At 38.9% G+C, this 24,445-nt stretch overlaps 1 protein-coding gene across 3 annotated transcripts in view; it reads right to left on the reverse strand.

Moving 5' to 3' along the window:
• Positions 1 to 24,445, reverse strand: part of SFMBT2 (Scm like with four mbt domains 2) — a 273,183-nt gene that overhangs the window by 201,603 nt on the left and 47,135 nt on the right. For all 3 annotated transcript variants that reach the window (XM_056573248.1, XM_056573247.1, XM_056573250.1), the window contains exon 2: positions 2,573 to 2,732. In XM_056573248.1, the coding sequence (XP_056429223.1) occupies positions 2,573 to 2,678 (106 nt within the window). In that variant the 5' untranslated portion in view covers positions 2,679 to 2,732. The remainder of the gene's footprint in view (positions 1 to 2,572; positions 2,733 to 24,445) is intronic.

Genomic DNA, 24,445 nt, shown 5'->3' on the forward strand with positions numbered 1-24,445 from the left:
AATAAAAGAGACAAAACACAGATTTTCTTGCACACAGGTTACTACAAAGGTCGAGTTACCAAGCCTGCTGGGGATGTTGGCCTTCGCAATGCGAATAATACCCAAGGGCAGGTCATTTGTCTCTTGGTTATTGATTGTACTGCACTCAGTCCCTCACCAGGACAGTTGCATTTATTTGGACGCAGAAGCCACAGCTGATCTTCTGGGTATCTTGCCGAGTGGAACGGGGTTTCGATTTTCGTCCCAAAGGTCACGGAATTTTCACCTACTACATTCACAGACGCTTCATCCTCATTGGGTTTTGGGGCTGTCTGAGGGTCACACTGGTTAGCAGGTCGTTGGTCAACTGAGGTTCATAGTCTGGTAGGTTTTGATAGTACCTCAGCATTGTTCAAAGTCTACCCCATTGTAGCAGCCTCTTGTGTTTGGGAGCATAATTGGTGTAATCACGCAGTGTTATTTTATTGCGATAATGAAGCTACGGTGGGGATTGTAAACAAAGATAGATCCAAGAATGCTCGGGTCATGTCTTTCATCAGGAGATTGGTGTTTTTGGCACTTCAGCATGAATAAAATTTTGTCTGCCGCCACATACAGGGGGTTATGAATATGGCAGCAGATGCCTTGTCTAGGGCTAATTTTCACCTCTTCTCTCAGGTCATACCCCATGTGGATCCCGTTGGCACTCCGGTCCCGCCTTTACAAACTCTAATGATGGACTGAACTTTTATTCACAAGTGGCCTGCAACCTTATTAGAGACTCTCTAGGACCAAGCACTAGGAAAGCCTCTGACACTGCTTTTCAAGCTTATACCCCTTATATTCATCAACCAAATATTCCTTTTTCTTTTGACACTACTCTTATCCTGTCATTTATTGGGTTTTGCCACTCATCACTACATTTGTCACATAACACTATTAAAACATATTTAGCTGGTTTGCAACACTTTATCTCATTTCTTTCCCGGATAGACCGTCAATCCTTTCAGTGCATGCTGTGAAATCGGCCCTCAGGGGTATTCAGGTATATAGTATCCCTAAAGTGCCATCTCGCCAACCTATTACAGGGGACATGTTCAGGTCCATGTCGGAAGCATTAGACAATGGGCCATTTGGACACCTCCCCAGTTTAGTTATCAAAGCAGCCATGTTCCTAGCCTTTTATGGATTCCTCAGGCCGGGGGAATTTTCATGTATTAATGCCAAGTCTAAGCCTTTGCTCAAATCTCACTTAAGGTGGAGGGATGGTTTTTTTGAGCTTAGTGTCACTGTCACGAAAACTTGCAGGTGGGAGGCTTCAGTGAAATACTTTCCCTCACAGAATGCCTGGTGTCCGGTGGCGGTTCTATCTGAATTACTATCAGTTTTGAGCAACAAAGTTGATGATCACCCGTTGTTGCCCTTCAGTGCATCTGCTTTAACCACGTTACAATTCGTTTCCCACATAAGTTCGTTGATCACCACTTTGGGAGGTAATCCTCGGGAATTCTCAGGACACTCTTTTCGCATTGGGGCAGACTCTGCAGCATCACGGCACAGAGTTCCTCCGCACATTATCCAGAAGTTAGGCAGGTGGAAGTCAGGCTGTTATTCTACTTGTGTTCCCAATCCACACAGTGGAATGGCCGATGTTTTCAGATATTTGGTATTGTAAATTTCAATAAATCATTACTTTCCTGCACTGCATTGTGTTTTTGCCCTCTAAAGGCTAACCCTCGGTCGCAGTTTTTGGGCACAGTTCAACCGCTTTTACTATACAGTGTTATGCATATGTGTTAATTAGTTTCCTTGCAGGGACAACAGAAGAGGTATTATCTACTGGTATAGGTAAGTCTGCCCGGTCACGTGTTGAGCCCTGACCACAAGTGATAAGCCTATCAGGCTGCATTTGTGGGAGGGGCGTTGGATATTTAAGGCACGCCCCCTTCCCACAGGTGCGTGCGTTGCGTTTGGCGAAACCCACCCTCCCACCCTTTTTCTTATCATTTCATAGGGTATGCCCTCTAAAGGCTAACCCTTGGTCACGGTTTTTGGGCACAGTTCAACCTCATTTATTATACAGTTATGCATATGTGTGAATTAGTTTCCTTGCAGGGACCACAGAAGAGGTATTGTCTACTGCTATAGATAAGTCTGGACGGTCACGTGTTGAACCCTGACCACAAGATATATTTTTATATGTGTATTTAACAGGGAGATGGTAATGCAGGCTGAAATGACACCTCTGACAGACCGTACAGCAGTTAGTAAGTTATATATGTTGGAGGTGATATTTTTATTATATTATACTAATGCACCTAGAGGCAGATAGGATCAGTTCTACATCATTGTGCATCAGAAATAACTGGATCACGTGCATAGACACAGTAAGACACATGTAGCCATTTGGGTAGATGACTGTAAATAACTCCAGACAAGGATCCCATTGCGTTTTTGTTGCATCCTGTTGAGAGGTTCTGCGTTTTTTGTTGGGGAAATTTACCATTAAAACAGGGTGCAATAGGGCACAAATATATTAAAGGTTCTTTTTTTCTTGAAGAACAGAACCTTATATTCATTTTTTCAAACTTACCTGATCCAAACAATTCTCTATTCCCATTACTTGGGCTGTTGTCGTTTTCCATACGTAGGTTTGTTTTGTCTTGATTTACTTGTATTGCTGGCACCCTGGTCTCCATTACTAAAACTTCACTTTTTCTATTCTTTCTAGTGCATTATTGAAAAAGTTATTCCTATACAAAAAACACACACATAATTAGCTATTTTCTTAGTTTACATAATACCATGCAAAATACATCATGAGTTAATATTTAGTAAAAAAAATAAATAAATAATGAAACACATGCAGGAAACCATATCAAACACAATTTTTTTTTCATTCAATATAGTGCAGCATGTATAGTTGTATATTGTATATAGTATAGTATTTCCTTTCATCCACATAATTATATGGTGTATAGTATATGCACATGGAAAGGTTTATTAGAGCACTAGCTGTATAGCTACAAGGTGCTCCATATTCTGGACAGTTGCTCTGTACAGGAACTGTAGGTGGCGCTTCATTTGGACAGCCCTGTTAGTAAGGCTAGTTTTACATCACGGTTTTGCATCCAGGTTACAAACATCCTGTTTATGAAACAAAACACAAAAATGAGGCAGGTTCCTTTTTACGTCCTGTTGAAGGGGTAAACAGTGGGAAACTAATGGTTTCAAATCAACTGGTGCAAGAAAGTCAAACAGATTTGAATATTACATCTATATAAAAGTCTTAACCCTTCCAGTACCCTTACAGTATCAGCTGATGTATGCTCCAGAGGAAGTTGTGCTGTTCTTTGCAGTCTGACCACAGTGCTCTCTGCTGACACCTCTGCCCATGTCAGGAACTGTCCAGAGTAGGAGTGGTTTGCTATGGGGATTTTCTCCTTCCCTGGACAGTTTCTGACACAGACAGAGGTGGCAGCAGATAGCATTGTAATCAGACTGGAAAGAACTACACCACTTTTTTTGGAGCAAACAGCAACTGATAAGTACTGGAAGGCTTGAGATTTTTTAATAGAAGTAATTTACAAATCTGTTTAGCTTTCTGGCACCAGTTCATCTGGAGTACCCCTTCAAGAACAGGAACCGGACAGATCCTGTTTTTATTAAATAGAAATCAATGGCAACAGGATAAGCACCTGGTTGCATTTTGATTAAAAGGTTCCAAACCTTGAAAGAAAAACAATACATTTTAACAAGATACAAATGTATGATGTGAAAAGGGCATGGGATCACGTATACACATCCTAGACACCTTAATAACAAAAAATTGGAAAGTAAACTAATAACTAAAAGTGAACATTGTTAACATGTTAAGAAACAAGAAAAATATGCCATATGCACATAAATTGTATCATAGTAAACAAAACTAATTTCCCCAGTGTATATATTTAACATGTCTGTAGAGTATAACTGGTCAAACTCATGCCCTAAAGGTTTGCTCTTGGCATATGCATTGGCATAAATTTGCTTCATCTTTTTTTCATAAAACTGTATGCAAAAAAAGCATACCATATACTATACATGCATGCTATATACTATAGACAATAAACATACAGTCAGATTTGTCCTGTGGTGTGCTTCAAACATGTACATCAAATATAATTCCTGAACATAGGTTGATCCCTGCCTAGGAATTACCCCAAAATATTTGCAGTGCTTACTCAACTTCATGTTATCCCCCTTGCTCCCATTGCTTTTTAATGAAAGAGAAATAACAGCAGCCATATTCTCGGTAAATTAGGCAAAACAAACAGAATATTACTTTCAAAAAGGAAAAATGATTTACTATAATAAGATTAATAATAATAGTCCATCTTGCTAAGAAGAGCATGCCCATTTCCTTGTTTACAGGCAGTGATGGTTCATATACTGCTATCTAAACAGAACAGTCTATTTTTCAAGGTGGAAAAATAAGCATACACTATTCAACACTAATAATAATAATCCGCCTTGCTATGAAGAACATGTCTATTTCTCTGTTTACAGTCAGAGCTGCCAGTCGCAGCCTATTCAGAACATTGCATGCCATTTCACAAGACAGTAAATACACTGCTCAATACAACCATAAAACATTTCCACCCTACGGTGTGCAAGGAAGGATGAAGCAACACTTTGCTGACTTAAGCCCAAAATAATCTATCGGCTTTGACTGCAAGAAAACCTTTACTAAGCAACCGATATGATCATTGTTGTTTGGTTACAACTGGGTAAACAAGTCTATAATACCCTTATAAATAAAAAACGGCAATAAGTCCATACTTTCCAGATTAGACTTTGCTAGAAACCCAGCGCTTGAGCTAGAAATAACACTCCAGGCTATACAGCCAGTGCTTTATAATGTAACATTTCACAGGAAGCCATCAGTACTGTGGTGTACACTGTGCGTAGATAGTCACATTGCTTAGTTATAAGACATTAGGTGAATGGTGTTCTAACAAATATTTACTGCTCCCTCTGGAGTTATATAATGCACAGTCTGTACATCAAATGTTCAATTGAAACGTATGTATTCCATTTCTACAATAGGGCTATTTGTAATGCAAGCATTTCTCCTCTCAGTTTGACATCAAGGACAGATAGAATGTGGCTGCTCGGAGAGCTTGTGTATTAACTCAGCAGCATCCTATCCATCACCTTAAATTCAACTCAGGGGTACAGCATGTTGTTAAGTGGCATAATATAAGGCGTTGTGAAAAGCTTGGTATTCTGACAAGGATACATCATTATGTCTTAGAGCGATATAAGGATGAAGCTGATTTCAGAGACACTAATCTAAGCCAATACTGATACTGTAAATGTGCATATTATCTACATCACTGAAAACACTCAGCGACAGTATATATATATATTGTGTCTCTTTGGTATGAACACTCCATGTACACTCTTTATTAGGCTTTCTGTGAAGTCATACACAGAACAAAACCAGAAGTCATTTGGATAAACTCATGGGTTTTATTTGGGGTCTAACATATGAGGTATTACTTGTTTAGTCAGCATCAAGTTATCAGGTACAATTTTTGTTGTAAACTCTTATAATGTCATTTTGAACAAAGACATGTCAATATGGACATATGGTTTTGAGTGGAAAAGGAGGCTGAAGAAAAGGCCTATGTCTACACGAAGCAATGACAACATCTTTTTATGAATTAGATAAGAACACCTAAATAATGATGAGTACTCTCATCACATACTAGGATATGGAGCAGCAGACTGCAGTTCTGTGATCTATTTCTTATGGTATTTGGTCCAGGGTAGATACAAAGCTCTCAGACAGTTTTTCTCCATATTTTTTATATTAATGGCCCATACAAAAAATATGGAGAAAAACTGTTCCAGGTTAACCCCCCCCCCAAAGGACGAGGGGGCACTCCCTCCGTCTGGAGAAGAAAAGGTTTAGTCTCAAGGGGCGACACGCCTTCTTTACCATGAGAACTGTGAACTTATGGAACAGTCTACCTCAGGAACTGGTCACAGCAGGAAAAATTAACAGCTTTAAAACAGGTACATTCCTGGAACAAAATAACATTAATGCTTATGAAGAAATATAAAATCCCATCCCTTCCCCAATATCGCGCCACACCCATACCCCTTAATTCCCTGGTTGAACTTGATGGACGTATGTCTTTTTTTGACCGTACTAACTATGTAACTATGTAACTATGTAACTATGTAACATTACTTAGAAACATAACAGATAGTGATCAACACTGTTATATTTTGTTCCTATAAGTTTTCCATCCATAAGAAATAGGACATGTGAGGAGCACCCAGGTATCCTTGGGCATACTTAGTAGACACAACAGCAAAGGATTCTCCAGTTTTTATATAAAATTCACTCAATATTAATTTTATGCTTTTAGAGTAGGCTCACACATACTGTATTTTGCTGTTGAATTCAATGGGTAGCCAAATACGCAGCTAATTTTGCTAACCATTGACTTCAATTGGTAGGAAAATACATGGCAGCAAATACGCTGCAAAATACGGTACGTGTGACCCTATCCTAAAAGGGGTTCTCCACCACTAAACATCTTATCCCCTATCCAAAGGATAGGGGATAAGATTTTTGATCGCAGGGGGTCCCGCCACTGGGACCCCCTGCGATCTCTGAGCCGGCACCGCGGCATCCTGAACACGGAAGCTTGGAGCTTCCATGTTCGTGATGTCAAGCCACACCCTACATTTATGTCCAAGGGAGGGGGCGTGATGGCTAGTACATAGCCATCAAGCCTCCTCCCATAGACATGAATAGAGGGGGCGTGTCGGCTGTGTTCACTCGTCATCGACATGGAACAGAGTTTGCTCCATGCACCGGAAGACTAGGGTGCCGCGCTGGACATCGCGGGGGGTTCCAGAGGTAAGACCCCTGGGATCAGACATCTTATCCCCTATCCTTTGGATAGGTAATAAGATGTTTAGGACCGGATTACCCCTTTAAAGTAAAAAACAATACATTTTGGATTTCTCATGCTTACATTTTCTATTGGTGTAAATCTTGCATTATGTTTTTATCACAAATAATGACATGGTAGATACGTCTATCCCTATAGCAATCAATAAGCTATTTGTCCTCTCCTATTTCTTGCAGAAAACCATTAGCGCAGACATGTAGCCGCTCAGATGCCTAGTAGGCCGTATGTCCACTGAGCGTTGAAAGACTTTGTTCACATTACATTCCAGCCATGGTTGGAGGTATATTTAGGCATTTTGTCTAAAAAAATGGGGGCTAATTACATTTGACATACGAACAGGTTTCCTGATCTATCTCCCAAATACACATTGCAAACATCTTAAATTAGTACTGTCTAATGATACATGACCCTTGTAGATGTGTGCCCATCCTAGACTCACATCATTCAAAATATCCAGGTTTCAGTGCTGTGGTTAAATTACTATAAAGGCTTGGGGACCAACCTGACATTTGTTTTAACTATCTGAGTTTTGATAATATCAGCAATGGCATTTAACTAGCAATTGTAAATTGTTTGGCACTCGTTCACATTAAATACCCTGACATGCTTTTTAATATAGCTCTCTATGAATAATGCTTTAGAATAACTTGACATGCACTTGATCCTATCACATGACTACACACAATTCCAATTACATTCAGCTGCAGCAAGCCTCGGCTCATTTCGGTTTGTCAGGGAAAGCCAAGTTATGAATGAATATAAAGTACAATTAGCAGGCATTAGTCCTGGGAGGATGGCACTTTTAATTAGTTTCTAATCAAAGCGGCATAAGTTACGTGTTAAATTGTATGTGTTACACTCCTGTGCTAGAACAATTAATGCAATGTTACAAGCTTGTGTACTGTTAGGAGACTCTGGCAGCGCTGCCAATATCAATAAAAATTGTGTTGACTTAACTGCCTGAGAATAGGTCCTGTGAGAAGCCAGCAACTAGAATTTCTACTGTGTGCTAAGAAATAGTCACATTGCTCCTTAGATATGAGTTCCTTATGAGCACTCTTCAGTCTACAGAAGCGTGTAATACATTTCTTCTTACTGCAAAGTCACCTCTGGCTGCTGAAGTCTGTCAATCCTCCACTGCTTCCAGGGGAATGATCATTTATTCAACAATATTTTAATAGGAAACTGAATAAACTTGAAGATCTCAACCCAATTATTGCTTTCTGGAACTTACAAATGTTAGGATGGACTCTTCAGAATGAACCCCAGAACCCAGTATAACTTAAAGTCAAAATAACTTTAATGGTTACTATTGTAAATTTTAATCTAATTTCCTATATTTATCAATCCGCCTGAAATCCTAATTGTCTGGTTTTTCCCATAACAACCATTATAGCTCAACTTTTATATCTTAACAAGCTCTTGTAAAGCAAAAGTTGAGTTGTGATTGGCTGCTGTGGGAAAAAACAGACAATTAGGGATTCAGGCTGACTTATAAATATGGGCCAATGTTTCTAATTTATTATAACTATGGATGTTGCGTCCATAGCAACCAATCACAGCCCAGGTTCCATTTGTTAAACTGCTCTATTATTGGTTGCTATGAACCACAAGCTCAGATATTGGAATAGACTGTTTTGATAATAAGTCTAATAATGTCAAACAAACTGCTGTGAATACACTTGGGTCTACTAGAAGGACAAATACTGAAATGTGGATGTAACTATTATTTGTAGTTGTGTTTATTATTATAATAGTTTATTTTAAAAAAAAATTCTATAATGTCATTTACTGTCATTTACTGTAATTTACCTTCAATACCTGTCACTTGCACTTCTCACAAAATAATTGTGGAGCATAATTTCTCTGTGCTGTGCCATTCCTAGCTAGTATAAGAGCATGTGCAGCAGTAAACATTTTAAGGTGCATGTGCAGAAAAAGCCCTAGACAAAGAAAGGCGGCGTTACCTAATAACTGGTTAATGGGCATTACCTAACACATCTCCTCTTTGTTTGAGGCATTTATTCCAGAAATGATCAGTCATAACATTACAACCATCATAAACAGCTCACACATATTGAGGTACTAATGACTCAAGGAGACCACTGAAGATGTCCTGTGGATTCTGGCAACAAGACATTAGCAGAAGATCCTTTAAGTTCTTTAGGTTGTGTAGAGGGGTCACCATGAATCAAACTTGTTTTTCTAGAACACCTCACAGAATCAGATGAACATCTGGAGAATTTGGAGGCAACACGTCATGATCCTTAAACTATGTCTACATATTTTTTGCAATGGTGCAGGATACATTAGCTTGCTAAAAAGGCCAGTGTCAGTGCCCGAAGACTTACATTCGGATCCCGGTACAATCTCTACATCAAGTGATGCAAATGGCAATTAGCCATCTGTTGTCCAGTTCTGATGCTTATGTGCCCATTCTAAGCACCCTTTTCAGTGGACAAAGGTGAGTATGTGCACTTTGGTCTGTGGTTATGTATTCCTAAATGCAGCAAGTTATGATGCACTGTGCGTTCTGATACCTTTCTATCATATACAGCATTCACTTTTTCAGCAATATGTGCTGGTTCAGTAGTACAGTACAGTAGTGTGGGGTCAGAAAAACAAGGCTAACCCTTGCTCCTCATATGCATCAATGTTACTTGGTTCACTGTTTTTTTTCATTGGATCACTTTTGGTAGGTAGTAACCACTGTAAACCAGGAACACCCCCACAAAAACTGCAATATTGGACATGTTCTGACCCAGCTGGCTTGCCATTACAATTCAGCTCTAGTTGAATTGTTCATACCCTTACACCTACATTACACCTTTTGCAGTTTCCACATATCTACTGTTCACTTGCTGCCTATTATTATGGTTAATGCAGTTCTTTATTGTGGGTAATCCAATTTCCAATGACCTGTCCAAATAACCGACAGGTTTCCTTTAAATCAAGTGTGGCATCTAGAAGAGCAATGATGCCAGCTGATTTGCTAAGAGCAATTAAGACGGCTTTCCTCACAATGGTAGCCCTGATTTTCAGCTTACTAATTTCTGGTACCTATTTCAAAAAAGCTCTAATCAACCACTAGTTTAGAAATCTATTACTATCCTGGCATGGGTCCTTTAGTTGGCAATAGTGGACATCAAGAGCAATGACCCTCAATACCAACTCTGTAAATGAATATTCATTTCCCAGGATGAGTAGTACAACTCATTATTTACCAGATTTCCTAACCAATTGTTTTCACAGAAAATGTTTTCTTTTCTATTTAAGTTAAATATGTAACTAGTAATGTCCCATTCTACACCAGTCAACTCCAAGAGATGTTTTCCCATTTTAGCCTCAGGGTCTAATCACATGGCAGAAATCTCTCTCAAATTAAAGCCCACGGACTTCTATGGGATTCTGCACTCCCATTCACACTTCTGAATTTCCGCTTGCGGAATTCCGCTAGCGGAATTCCGCAAGTGGAAATTCAGAAGTGTGAATGGGAGTACGGAATCCCATAGAAGTCTATGGGCTTTAATTTGAGGTGGAATTCCGCAAGCGAAAATTCTGCCGTGTGAATAGACCCTTAGGCTAGGTTCACACTGTGGAATTTCTGGGCAGAATTTCTGCCGAAGTTCAAGCCGGCGGCACTAGGACCGCACGGACTACATTGCCGTCCCCATAGATGGCAATGCATTTCTTAGCAGATCTCCCACAAGATCCACCCAGAAATGCATTGCAGTCTATGGGGGCAGCTTGATCCTAGCGCCGCCGGCTCGATCTCCGGCAGACATTCTGCCCAGAAATTCTGCAGTGTGAACCTAGATTTAGGCTTCCTAAACACAGCTTTCTTTTCCATTTTTGAAAAAATGGTTTTCTGAAAAGGTTCTCCAAAGAGAAAAAGAATTCTCCACACATGTTGAAATCTGGCCTTCATACATGGTCATCTGCATGTTTTGTTATATCAGGTCATAAAACAGCGAATAGGTTAGCATATTTCCCAGACTTTTGAAGAAGATTCTTCAAACGCAATCTTCACGACGGAGATGTGAGACAAGTACTGATTTGTGCGTGAAATTTCCTTATACAGAAAACATCTAAAGGTACTTGACACGTGATTCGCAATTTGAATTTCAAAAGAGATGAACTTTTAAAAGAAAAAAAAATGACTGTGTTTGTGATTTAAGATATTAATCTGCATCTAGCTAATGACAAATTCGAAATATTATTACGATGCTGGCATTTTCCATAGCAGAGACAATTCATCAAAGGCGAATCACACCTATCCATTCTGACACTGTTATGTAGACCTTATCTGCAAAAGTTAAAATTAATTTTATTCTAGGCTCCAAATAGAAGGATAATTGAAAATAGAGGCTTGATCTGGCATTCAATTATTACAATTTATTTATTGAGATCACAAGATTAAATTTCACCTGTTTCTAAAAACATCTACATCTCTTGATTAGAAAAAATACACATATTTATTATCTCTTTTACAAATTTTTTGCTTTTATTTATTTTTTTCTCAATTTAAACCTCTTTCTGCTATGTTAGGTTGTTTTTTCAGGCAAATGTTTCAATTGTGTCCGCATTTTTGCCATTAATGTGCTGTATGTACGTCTCTAAAAAAAAAAGTGGTTGTCTATGCACAGAATATGTAAAAAATATAAAGGCATTTTTTTGCAGTCTTGTAAATAAGTGAAATATGCCTGAAAAAACACTGTGTGAACCCCTAGCTTAAAGGGAATTTTAACTAAAATCATAACATTTTAAAATAGTTTAAGTCCTTTAGTTGTAGTCTAATAAAAAACAATCCTTCCATCATAGTGAGTAAAGAATGGACTAAAAAAAAAAACTCTTAATTTTCTCTTTAAAATGGCAGCATGGCGGAAAGAAACATGTTTAAAATGTTACTCAAAGGGTTAGAAACTGAAAACCACAAAAAAAATGTATGCGTGAGCATTTTTCTATTTGTTTTTAATCCTTTAGGTTATTACATGCCTACATTTTTCACAATCACAACCATATACCTCCATTTGTAGGAGAGTGCTAACCGCAAAGTGAACATTTCAAATATTCATTTTTTTCCAGATACTGAAACATATTCTTTTTTTTTTTATCAGTTTCTATAGATTTTTTGATTTTTGATTTCATTTTTGTAAATTGTTAGGGGGTAGCCATGTTGCTTGAGCTGTCTTTTTTTTCTAGTTATTTTTTTTTTTGTTTTTTTTTTTTTAACAGCATTTAAAGATGTTCTTTACAGCAATCCCCATAGATATAGACAACAATAGTCTGGAACTGAATGCTGGACATAAATTGACTATTGGGTATACAAGAGCAATAAATCCAAATGGTGCAGGCAATCCACTAGTACCAAACATGCTTTGTAACCTGTGCAGAAGTCATTCTACAGGGAGGGGGAGGTTGAGATGCGAGGTTTAGCTATTGTAAATAGTGATAGATCATGTTCCACTGGTGTCACCTTTTACTGTAATCTTGTCTGTTATGATAAGGAGGATGCTGCTGGAAAGTGATCTGTACAGAACAGGAAGTCTCAGCTTAATTTTAGGCTAAGCTCTTAGAATCCAAACTGTAAGATTTCAGGATAATGTATAGATCTCTGTAACACCAAAATAGTTTTATATGGTGCATTTAAATACGCTATGACTATACTCTGAACCCCGGTGATAAAGATATCTTAAACATTGTCATGGGCACGGAGCCGCAGACAAAAATAAAAGCCTTGAGGGATGTTCTTCATGTAAGGGTAAGTTTATATGGCTTAGATTTTCTGCATACTATTTCCACAGAAGTTTCCCAGTGAATTGATAGGGGAAAAGCTTCAATTCTATTTCCTTTTATTTCCTTTAAGGAAGCTTAAAAAGAAAGAAAAGTCAAATAAATCCATACCTGCAGATTTTATTGTAGAATTTATTCTTCTATTAAGCTTGAAGGGGAAAAAACTCAATATAATTTTTTACATTTGTTGTACATTCACTTCCGCTACAGGTTTTATCAGTGCAAATATGCAGGTGAAACGCACAACACTTCAGTTGATAAAATTGAAATAAAATGTGATATTTTGAAATGTATTAAACAAAGAAGTAAGTGTTTTATAGTGTACAGAAAACAATTATGGCAGAGCACAAATGGTATGTCCACCAGAGCAGAAAAATAGACACAGAAGTGTTTTTGGCAAGATCTTCCCTCGCTTGGATGTGGCTGCATCTTTCCATTCAAGACCTCAATGAAACTGGTTTTTCCCACCACTTTTACATTGCTGTGATGGGGTCAAATCCCACCAAGGACAACATCTGTAAGGAGTTTGCTTGTTCTCTTTTTATGTTTACCCAAAAGACATTGGCTGTCTGAGAGCAACTTATCATATGGTCACATCAACATGTAGACACCAAAAATGAAGACTAAAGTAAATAGGTTGGTATTAAATTATAATTAATCTTTATTTATGCACAAAAACATAAAATATACATAAAAACTGAAGAGAGATGGGTACATAGAATAAACAAGCAGAAAACTAAGAGGTAGAGATGGTGGTATATTTTACATAATGATGCAGGTGCATAATAGGAATGTATCAGAAGATGGTATAAATTACTTCATATGGTACAAAAAATGCATATTATGGCATAATGAGGACCAACACAAAAAAAAGGTATCTGTACAAGTCTATACAAAGACCATATGGTGCAGCAGCTCATATATAGCAATAGACAATACATAGCCAGGCACCCTATAAGGAACTATCTCACCTCAACCCTTGAAGTGAGGTGAGATAGCTCCTTACAGGGTGCATGGCTATGTATCGTCTTTGGCCCTCATTTACTATTGCAAACCCGACATGTTTTGTCGGGTTATGCACCAGATTCTGTCGCATTTCGCCAGAAATTCTGTCTGCGCCAGAATCTGTGCCACAAATTCTGTCTGCGCCAGAACGTGCACCAGAATTTGGGCCAGAATTGAAAAAAACCCAACTAACTCTTCATTTTGCAAAGAAAAACCGGAAAAGGGGCGTGATCTCCAAAAAGGGGCATGTTCCCAAGATTTTCACAAAAATACAACATATTTACTAAGGTTTCCACATAAAATGTGGTGGATTTGAGCTGAGAAAAACCAGACAGATCAGAGCATGAGTAAAAAAAAGCAAAATGTAGGGAAAGTGGAAAATGTAGGGAAACCTTAGTAAATACCGTGGAAAAAAAATTGTAGGGAATTAAAACCCACAAAGAAACCTACACAACACTCTTAGTAAATGCCTTTGTGTATAACAACGCCCCTAGTATGCTGAGATATTCAGTCTTTGATGTGTCATTTTTGTTATACACTTATACTATTGCTATATATGAGCTGCTGCACCATATGGTCTTTGTATAGGCTTGTACAGATACACTTTTTTTTTGTGTTTGTCCTCATTATGCCATAATATGCATTTTTGTACCATATGAAGTAATTTATACCACCTTCTGATTCATTCCTATTATGTATCTGCATCATTATGTAAAATATACCACAATCTCTACCTCTTAGTTTTCTGCTTGTGTATTCTATGTACCCATCTCTCTTCAGTTTTTATGTATATTTTATGTTTTTGTGCATAAATAAAGATTGACTATAGTTTAATAGAAATGTATTCATTTTGGTCTCCTTGTTCTCCCTATGTATGCTAAAGTTTACTCCCACAAGCGCTGCAGAATATGCTGGCGCTATATGAATATCCATTTCCCCTTGCATACCTTATTTGTGCCTTAAAGGAGTACCCTACCCCTAGACATCTTATCCCCTATCCAAAGGAGAGCGGATAAGATGTCTGATCGTGAGCCGTCACGCCCCCTCCCATAAACTTGCATGGAGGGGGTGGGACGTGATGTCATGAGGGGCGGTGCTATGACGCCACGAGCTCCCGGCATCGGCCTCCAACATTCGGAACAGTTTGTTTCAGATGCTGAGCAGCGGAGTACCCCTTTAAGTATTTACTAGTACAATATTTAATGTGGCCACATTTATGGACGCATTAGATAAAAAATACTGATACTTTCTGTACATAATTTGCTGCAGTTTGTTTATTTTCCTATTACACTGTGTGATCCAAGCCTAAGACAAGTCACACCATAACAATTCTACCCAGTGAAAAGTTAAGGTCTATCAACATAGCTACAAAATAATATCATGCATGTCATGTCAACTTCATAATGTTTATACATTAGCTGCATTTTCAGAACATTTGTTTCCCAAACATGAGATACCCTTAATCACAAGACCAAACACCATGACATGAATGGTCAATGGTAAAAGATTTCCTTTGGGCTTATCTATGTCCAAAGCACTAGAGATGAGCGAACTTACAGTAAATTCGATTCGTCATGAACTTCTCGGCTCGGCGGTTGCTGACTTTTCCTGCATAAATTAGTTCAGCTTTCAGGTGCTCCTGTGGGCTGGAAAAGGTGGATACAGTTCTAGGAGACTCTTTCCTAGGAATGTATCCACCTTTTCCAGCCCACCGGAGCACCTGAAGGCTGAACTAATTTACGCAGGAAAAGTCATCAACTGCTGAGCCGAGAAGTTCGTGACGAATCGAATTTACTGTAAGTTTGCTCATCTCTACAAAGCACCATAGATATTTCTGACATAACTCACAGCTTTTTATCCCAGCCTTTTTACATAATGACTGCTAGAACCCCAGGCACAGTATGGACTCCTGCAAGTGCATGTTTATTTTACATGCACACTATGCATACATTTGCCCATTTTACATGATTTAAAGGGGTATTTCAGTGTATGCATATAAAGGTTATTCTTTGTATAATAATCTATATCAATTCCACATAGCTTGTAAGACCTCTGCATGATGTCATTAAATAGGATGCTTCAATGTTTATCTGTCCTGGTCATGTGATGAAGAGACAAGTTTTTTTTTTTTTGCAGTAATGGTAATAATGTCCATAGGAAAATAGTAAAATAATAGTGTAGTATTTGTAACCTATGAGTAGAATAAACTGATTATGCTGACACATTTTGGCACATTTTTGTGATCCAGTACAAACAACTTAATTTACATAAAAGAATGAAGAAATAGCAGCTGCAATGTGCCTATTAATAGAAGCAGCAACAACAAGCTAGAGTTGCCCATATTGCCCATGGGATGTGCTATTTAGAAGGATTCAGCCTTTGTGGACTTGTTGGTATGTTCTCAATCATCTCAGGAGGAGGAAGACTCTGAAACCATGATGTTAAGCCTGATGTCAGTAAAAGAAGCATTTCTGTCCTTTTCATTCCATTATCTCTGTCTTTCCTGCCCCTCCTAATGGGCCCCCACTTTTTCTCTGAGGAGACAGTACCCCAGATTTATCAAACTGAGTTAGAGAAAAAGTGGAGGGATTTTCCCACAGCGACCAATCACAGCTCAGCTAACGAGATGAGGTAAAGTGAAAGCTGAGCTGTGATTGGTTCTTGTGGGAAAATCACTCCAGTTTTTCTCTCACACAGTTTGATTAATCTAGGCCAATGAGAATCATTATGAGGAGTTTGTGAGGATATTCAGCTTTTGAAGTGTGTTGCAGAGGTGGAAGCAGTGGCCGACCATAGCTGAAGTAACAGGACTGGTGGTTGGTGTTGCAATAATGTGAGTCATGGAGGTATACGGTATATGGTGAAGAGAAAAACCCTAAGACCAGATCAGAACAGACTGAGAGGAGTGATGGGGGTGATAAGGAGGACTATGCTTTGTGGTTTTGGACTGAACCAGGTGATGAGAAGTTGATGTCTTAGAGGAGGACGGCAGTATTGGCACTGTCAGAGATAAAGAGCCAAGTCGAGGTTAGGACAGGACATCCACAAAATATCCCTGCTGGCATGGTCAGCTTGTGAGAAGGTTAGGATGACACTGCTACTGCTTTTGTAGGCTCCAGAAAAAAACCATGCCATAGAAGAGGATAGTTGAGTGGTGGTGTACACACTACTCTTTACAGTACAATTCTTCTGTACCTTCCCAGAGGAAGTAAACCAGGCTCAGTGCCAGATCAGCAAACAGAAAATAAGGCATGGCCAGGGCACATGTTTAGGAACTACAACTCTACATAACCACAAGAACGGCATGGAACAATCAAACTGACCCACAATGTGAACAAAGCCTTGCTCCTGTTGCTGCAGCTCCCAATCACTGTCATTTGTCTAGCAGCCAAGCCTCATCCACATGCAGTACAGTCTTCTTGTTGTCATTCACACTATTCCTCCTTCTTCTTCATCCTGTCAGTTATCCATAACCAAGTGTATATCCTGCAAACAATGGTATACACCTAGTTATCCAGTTGCCATGGTACCGAATTCCAATCTGGTCAAGTTGTTGGTGGAGTATTCGCTGCCGTATTATCAGTGTAAGTCCAACACATTTAGTCAAATAATGAGATGTACCCAGTCCAGGTGGCACATACCCAGTCATGTGTAGGAAAGGGTGGATAACTCCATACAGTTGTCAGTGTGCAGCAACGGTAGATACTTGGAGTAGTAGCTATGGCCATGGCCAATACATGTGTTTCACAGGCCACTGGGTCAACATCTTGCAGTACGTTGCTCCACCACAATGAGGCCGGGCATTAGTGACGCCTTCATGGTTGTGCGAATCCAGCATAACCACAGACACCTGCCGCCTAACCTCCTCTTTATCCATGTCCTCCTCAACAGACATCTTACAGTTCCCCCTCAGGGCAGAGCATAGCTTACTCTCCTTCCTTTTTACAGGTGTAAAGTGAAGCGCCGTTTCACTGTTTTACGTTTGATAAGCCTGGATGTCTCCCCTCATAATTTGAGATTGGGCAACAGGGTCTCTGATAATGGAAAGAACATTATGGCTGTACTGTGTCTAGTTTAACATTAGGCACAGGTTAGGCACAAAATTTACCACCAGAGTACCCCTTTAAAAACTGTTCAAAAGTATACTCATGGGTGATGGAACTAAGTTATTGCTGATTTCCGAGTTTACCTTAAACTTATTCTGTTGGTATTAAACTTTTAGCCAGTACTTAGAGAACCCACCAAACTTAAAGGGGTACTCCGGTGAATTTTTACTTTTTCTTTTCTTTAAATCAACTGGTACCAGAATGTTAAACATATTTGTAAATTACTTCTATTTAAAAAATCTTATCCCTGCCAGTACTTATCAGCTGCTGTCTGTTCTTTTCTTTTTACATTTCTTTTCTGTCTGACCACAGTGCTCTCTGCTGACACCTCTGTCTGTCTCAGGAACTGTCAAGAGCAGGAGCAAATCCCCATAGCAAACATATCCTGCTCTTGTCAGGAGAGAGCACTGTGGTCAAACAAAAAAGAAATTTAAAAAGAAAAGAGCTTCCTGTGGAGCATACAGCAGCTGATAAGTACTGGAAGGATTAAGATTTTAAAATAAAAGTAACTTACAAATCTGTTTAACTTTCTGGCACCAGTTGATTGGAAAATAATTGGTACCCCTTTAACGTTTGAAAAGTTAAGTTTGCTCATCTGTAGTAATAACCTTTACTAAAGCCTAAAAGCTGACCATACACCGTAGATCGAAGTGGGTTGATGGTTGAACCAACAAAATAATACAGACTTTAGACCAGTGATCCCACACTGTGGCCCTACAGATGTTGCAAAACTTCAACTCCCAGCAGGCCCAGACAGCCGTTGGCTGCAGCCAACGGCTGTCCGGGCATGCTGGGAGCTGAAGTTTTGCAACATCTGTAGGACCACAGTTTGAGACCACTGCTTTAGACCATATGGGCCATTGCCTGATAACTGACATTCTTGAGAAAAAAAAGGTCTTCCACAAAACCAATGTTAGTGGACTATCAGACAAAAATTTCAAACATGGCCATCTAAATTTCAGATGCTGGTTGTCTGCTATTTCCAAGAGTTCAGAAAAAGTAATAGTCTACATATGAAGGGAAATTCCCAAATTTCTAAAAACAGCAGTAGATCAGTGTCAAGCTGCAGTCATTACATTGTGGATTGGAACAACACACAGTCTCTGAACTGTATTTATAATAGTGCCGTGATAGATGGAAGTCACATGTATTATCTAGCAAGTTAACACAAGCACAACTCCCACTCACGAGATTTGCTATGTTAACAATAGCAAGTGGAAAATGATGTTTAAAAAATGGAAACTCCAATCTTTCATTTTAAAAGAAGAATAAACAAACAATTTTACCTATTATTTACATTTGTATTCAGCCTACACCATGTAAAATAAATGTCTCTTGTCTATGGACTGACCCTTTCTTCTGTAAAGTACTATCATTTTTTGCATCTAATAACCAGTGTTGAGCACGAATATTTGTAATGCAGATTTTTATTGCGAATATTGGCACTTTGCGATTTTGCGAATATTTAGAATATAGTGCTATATATTCATAATGACAAATTTTCCATGCAAATTTTCTCATAGAAAAAAAGTGAACGATCATAGTGAATATGCGAATTTTGCCAACATAGGACGAATAATCGTCAATATATTCGTTTAATAACTCAGCGATGTTCATGGTATGTATAATGGGCTCTTATCTATCACAGGGTTGTCTTGCTTTTAACAATAAGGACATCAGCATGGCCACAAGAGACAGGCAATAGAGAAACCCTTTCCTAGTGATGCTATACTTATCAGCCAGGTATAATTATTTCCCATTCTCATCTTTCTCCAAGGACATAACATCTACTTTATCATCTCCAAGCAAAACAAAACGCTAAAACTAAACTAAACAACAAATATAGTTATGTTGCCTGGAAACACATTTGTGAAGAGCAAAAGAAAGTGTTCATTTGGGGTGATGGTATTTACATGTTATTGCAAGTATATTGTTTATACAGTACATTACCAAAAAATATAACATAGGAGAGAATTCTACTTAATGGGGTATTATATGATTTAAGATGTTTAAAAAATATAATATATATATATATATATATATATATCAAGGCTCGCCCACCTCGCCACTTGTGCCGTAGACCGGCCGGTACCGCCTCCGGCTACTCACTTGTAGAAGAAAGGACAAGGTCCGGCACTAGGTTGCAGGTAAAAACTTCTTATTCCTTTATTTCAAGATTCTGCAGTACAGGGTAGAAAGTCTGATGCGTTTCGCTAAAGAGCTTAATCGTAGACGATTAAGCTCTTTAGCGAAACGCGTCAGACGTTCTACCCTGTACTGCAGAATCTTGAAATAAAGGAATAAGAAGTTTTTACCTGCAACCTAGTGCCGGACCTTGTCCTTTCTTCTACATATATATATATATATATATATATACACACTGTAGCCAGTGATTGATTGATCGGGTAGGTCCTCATCTGGGAAGAAGCTACAAACAGGGAGCAACATGGGACATATTGTCAAAATGGACTCCAATATGTATGGCTGATGTGTATGATTCCTCAATTGTGTCTCTAACAACTTTTCAACCATCAACCTACTTCTATTTAATGTGTATATCAGTGTACATAATAATAATCATCATTTTCATAATCACAATGCAAGTAAAAATGGATCAAAAAATCCAACTAATGCTAATTCTGAGGCAGATTCAATGCTACAGATATTGGTCCAGATCATGTAAATGGAAAAATAGAAAATGTATGTTGAATCCACAGTTACACATTTTGCAAATCCAAAAGTTCACGGTCAAAAACAACTTTAAGGAAAAACATCTCATGCAACTATACCTCTAGCGGTAAAGAGCATGAGGTTAACTAATAACAATGGTGAAGACACATTACTCCTTACATTGGCAAATAGAAGATGGCACTTTTTGTACCTAACACTTTCAACACAAGGCTCCTTTATTCAGCACAGCCTACTATACTAGAAAAAATTAGGTATTGACACAGTATACAGCGAAAGTACATTTAATCCTTAACATGAACCTATTAACCTTGAATCACTAGAGAAAAGCTTTTTAAAAGGGTTGAATGGATCAGGGTGGAAATATGCTGGGTATTTGTGATTTTCCCTTTTTGTTACATTGATTTGTGAAAACAGAAGGTTAGACATCTTTGCTAATTTATTTAAAAGGATAAACTAAACTAAATTTCATTGACAAAAGTATTAAGACCCTTTACTCTGTATCTTGAAGCCCCTTTAGTAGCAATTACAGCCTTGTCTTCTTTGGTATGAGGCCGCAATTATTTGCACACCCCGATTTGGGGATTTTCTGACATGCTTCTTGGCAATTCCTCTCAAGCTCAGTCAGGATGGATAGGCACTATAGATGGACAGCCATATTTAGGTATTTCCAGAGATATTCAATTGGTTTCGAGTCAGGGTTCTGGCTAGGCAACTCAACACACTCATAAGTTGTCTTTGCTGTGCTTAGGCTCATCGTCCTGTTGGAAGGTAAACCTTCAGGCTGCTTCCACCATGATTTACTGAAGGGATAGTATTGGGAAGTTTCCTGGTTTCCTTCAGACATTGAGGCAAAAAAAAGTTTAAACCTGTTTTGATCTTACCAAAAATCTTTTTTCTCACAGTCTGATAAACACTGTGGCAGGCTTTCATGTGTCTATTACTGAGGAGAGGCTTATTTCTGGCCACTCTGCCATAAAGTCCAAATTGGTGGAGTGTTGCAGTTATGGTTGACCTTCTGGACGTTTTTTTTTTCCATCTGCACATAAGTGCCCAGATTTATCAAAGAATGCCTATGGTAGAGCTATTTTCCCTCATTTATTTGGGTGGTGGGTTTGACTAGCCTGCATGTTATTTATCAATAAGGTGCAGCAGGATGATGGATTTTGCGCAGCTCTGCTGTGGTGGGAAAAGCTCTACCACATACACATTTTCTAGACGCTTGTGAGGGAGGGAAATAGATACCTTCCCGGGTCCTGAATTTGGCAGATTAGGTGTTTTTACTTTCACAGAGCTGCCGGGACATTTTTACTTGCATTTTAGATGGTACAATCAAATTTGATCGTGTGGTTTAAGGGGTTAAAGCCGGGCATCACCGTGATCGGTGATGTCTGGCATTAGAAATGGGTCCTAGTGGCAGATAGCCACCAGAACCACCCAGCTATGACCTCAGCTCCTGAGCGCGTGTCATAAAAGGGGAGTGGGACGCTGTCGTCCACAAGAGGTTAAAGGTTGAATTGCAGAAGGTAGAAGTGATTCTCACGCCTACTGGTAGGTGGTGTAGCTTTGCACCTAAAAAAGTACCTTTGCGCGCAAAATAGCGACTTTTGACAAATGTCGCAAATGATAAATAGGTGACCACTGCATGGTCAAAAAGAAAAAGTTCTACGGGTAGGCAAAAAGAGTGAAACTGTCTATATCAAAAGGCTCATAAAAGTCACTAAATATGCTGCTTGCGCCTGAACTGCGCCAAAACATAGACAAAAAAAATGCTTTAAAAGCAATGATAAATCTCCCCCAAGATCTTTGGAGCTCAGCAAGAGTAACTATTGGGTTTGTGGTCACCTCTCCCAGCAAGGTCCTTCTCCCCCAATTGCTTAGTTTGGTTGACCTGCCAGCTCTAGTTAGAGACCTATTCCAAATTTCTGCCATTGAAGAATTAATGAGGCCAACATGCTCTTGGGCACTTTCAGGGGAGCAGATTTTTTTTTTTGTACCCTTCTCTAGAACCCTTCCCCACAGTTTTTTATGCAGACTGTCCACTTGGCAGAAGCTAAGGTAGACAATGCATTCCCTAAACCCTGCCAGATTTCTGCAACAATATGTTTCAGGACATTGCAATTTTCCAATCACCTTTACATCCTAAACTGACATATCATGAAACAAGAATGTTCAAATGATTTTTAAAATGTATGGATGTCTTTAAAACTAAAAAAAAATTTCCCAACCCTTGTATTTTCTGTTACTCATGAATGTGAAGCAAGGATAGAAAATACATTGACATCCTTCAAATCCTGAGAAACTCCACCAAAAAATAAACTATGGTTGTTTGTATATGGATCAGATATGCATCTGTGTGTGGACAATACACATAAGTGATTTGATTTTTATTAAATCTCTTTCAAACATTGTAAAAAAAATCATGTGACAAATGACCTGTGGTGCAGATTTTACACTCACCACATTTATATTGCAGATACACGGTGAAATGTTGTAGACTTTCCCCAATAACTTCAATGGAGTAGACATCAACAAATAATATCCAATAAATGTATTGTTGCAGATCCACAGTAATATCCATATCTTTGGATTTTACATATATGTTTTCTTTTACATTAATATTCCCATGTCTGATATGCTAACGGGGCCCTAGAATTCAGCCTAGATTCAGCGTCTGCCGTTGTTTAGTTGTCAATGGAGAGGTTCACACCCTGTTCACAACTGAACAGTGGAGACTGCCCACTTGACAATCTATGCAATAATCCTATTGCTTGTTAAAGGGGTACTCCGACCCTAGACATCTTATCCCCTATCCAAAGGATAGGGGATAAGATATCTGAACAGCGCTGGGGATCCCCGTGATCTCCCTGCTGCACCTGGCATTTGTTTAGAGCGTCAGATGCAGTGCCAGAGGCTCTTGACGTCACAGCCGCACCCCCCTTGTGACATCACTGCCACTCCCCCTCAATGCAAGTCTATGGGAGGGGGTGTGGCTGCTGTCATGCCCCCTCACATAGACTTGCATTGAGGAGGCATGGCGGTGACATCACGAGCGGGGTGCGGTCATGACGTCACGAGCATTGCCAGTCATCTGGCATGGAGTGAAGTTCGCTCTGTGCACCGGATATCTGGGATGCCGCAGCCAAGATCGCGGGGGTCCCCAGTGGAAGGATAAGATGTCTAGAGGAGGAGTTACCCTTTAAGAGGGCAGTCATCACTGCATACCGAATACTGGAACCATGGGCAGAAATAGTTAGTAAAAAAAAAAGCAGATTGATGGTGGAAGCTAGAGCGATCTTCTCTAAACAAATACATTAAAATGAATGAAGAGCTGTAAATTCATAGGGATTCACCACGTCTATCCAAATCCTAAATCAAAACGGTGCACTTTTCTCTGTCTATGATAAGTAGGTCAAGGGTTTTTTTTTTTTTTTATAATGTACTCTTTTTCTTTCAGTAGGAAATTCAGACTATCTTATTGTGCCAAAGAGTGCGTTGTTCTACGATGTTAAGGTCATGCAGTCAAAAGTCTATACATATTGATGTAATTTTACAGGCTGATAACATCTGTCCGCTATTAAGACATGTCTTTAGGGAGTTTGGATAAGAGAAAAGTAAATGAAATGTGAAACACATTTTATGTTAAAGTTTATAAATAGGCAAGCAGCCTTTACTATACCTGGATGGTGATAATTGCTTTTATGTAAAGTGTTGAATATTATTACTATACCGACTATTATTTACAAAGTGATAATATCAATCCACAACAGTTTGCACAAAACAGCTATGCCATATGTCACTATCTTTACAGGAAAAAAACAGGACACTTCTGGAGAATGCAACACAGAGAAATTAGTTGTGCTTATATCGGGGGTTCATTCGAATTACACATTTGTGGCA

Source organism: Hyla sarda, chromosome 4 (assembly GCF_029499605.1).
Source record: "Hyla sarda isolate aHylSar1 chromosome 4, aHylSar1.hap1, whole genome shotgun sequence".
Taxonomy (NCBI): Eukaryota; Metazoa; Chordata; class Amphibia; order Anura; family Hylidae; genus Hyla; species Hyla sarda.